Consider the following 926-nt stretch of genomic DNA (forward strand, 5'->3'; position numbering starts at 1 on the left):
TATGAGGGACTGATCCCTCGAATGTCCGCTAAGGTCCATCCCAAGGCTTTTGCATTGTTTTTAAGGATCTGAATAAGTGCTTCCTCCTTTTCTTTTCTCAGTGAGGCAGAGATTATAACTGGTAAAGTGTTATTGCCTCCTAAATAAATATATTTGAGGTGCACTGGTAGCGCCTTCAACTCCAACATGGGTAGTTCTTCCAAAGATGGCTTAGTTCACTGTGTTGCTCGTTCAGATAACTTTATTGTTTTAAAATCCAATTCAGTTTATATTGCGGTGCAATTCTCCTCCAACATTGTGCCAATCCTAAAGTCTTCTTCCTCCGATTCTTCTTGAGACTCGTGCCAATGTTCTTCCTGCAGTTCTTCAACATACTAACAGTTTTCCATATCACCTTGGTATTTCAACGCATTGAGAACGTTAAACTTAACTTGCTGATCGTCGACTCTTATGGTAAGTTCTCCTTTCTGTATGTCAATCAATGCTCGCCCTGTTGCGAGAAACAGGCGACCCAAGATGATCAGTACCTCAATGTCAGCTTCATAATCCAATATGATAAAGTCAGCAGGGAAGATGAATTTATCCACTTGCACAAGTACATATTCTATTTTGCCCTCTGGATGCGTTATTGATCTGTCAACCAACTGCAACGTGACTATGGTGGGTCTTGCATTGCCGATGTTTAACTTCTTGAAGATTGACAAGGGCATCAAGTTTATACTTGCCCCTAAGTTACACAGCACATTCCCGACTTCTTTTCCCTTTATTGAGCATGGAAATGTGAAACTCCATGGATCTTTCATTTTAGTGGGGATGTTATTCTGAAAGAGCGCACTACACTCATACGTTAATGTAACCGTTTCATTCTCCCCGATCTTCCTCTTGTTGGCGAGTATGTTCTTGAGGAATTTCACATAGCTCGGCAT

At 41.1% G+C, this 926-nt stretch overlaps 1 protein-coding gene across 1 annotated transcript; it reads right to left on the bottom strand.

Annotated features, from left to right (window-relative positions):
* Positions 1–374: 374 nt before the first annotated feature.
* Positions 375–926, bottom strand: LOC120079183 (uncharacterized). Its single transcript, XM_039033351.1, has one exon. The coding sequence runs from the start codon at positions 924–926 to the stop codon at positions 375–377; it is 552 nt and encodes a 183-aa protein (XP_038889279.1).

Source organism: Benincasa hispida, chromosome 7, assembly GCF_027475165.1.
Source record: "Benincasa hispida cultivar pf3 chromosome 7, pf3_genome.v1.1, whole genome shotgun sequence".
Classification (NCBI taxonomy): Eukaryota; Viridiplantae; Streptophyta; class Magnoliopsida; order Cucurbitales; family Cucurbitaceae; genus Benincasa; species Benincasa hispida.

Bases quoted from the DNA above. Each gene is read 5' to 3' on its own strand.
- LOC120079183 (XM_039033351.1), bottom strand. From the start codon at position 926: ATGCCGAGCTATGTGAAATTCCTCAAGAACATACTCGCCAACAAGAGG.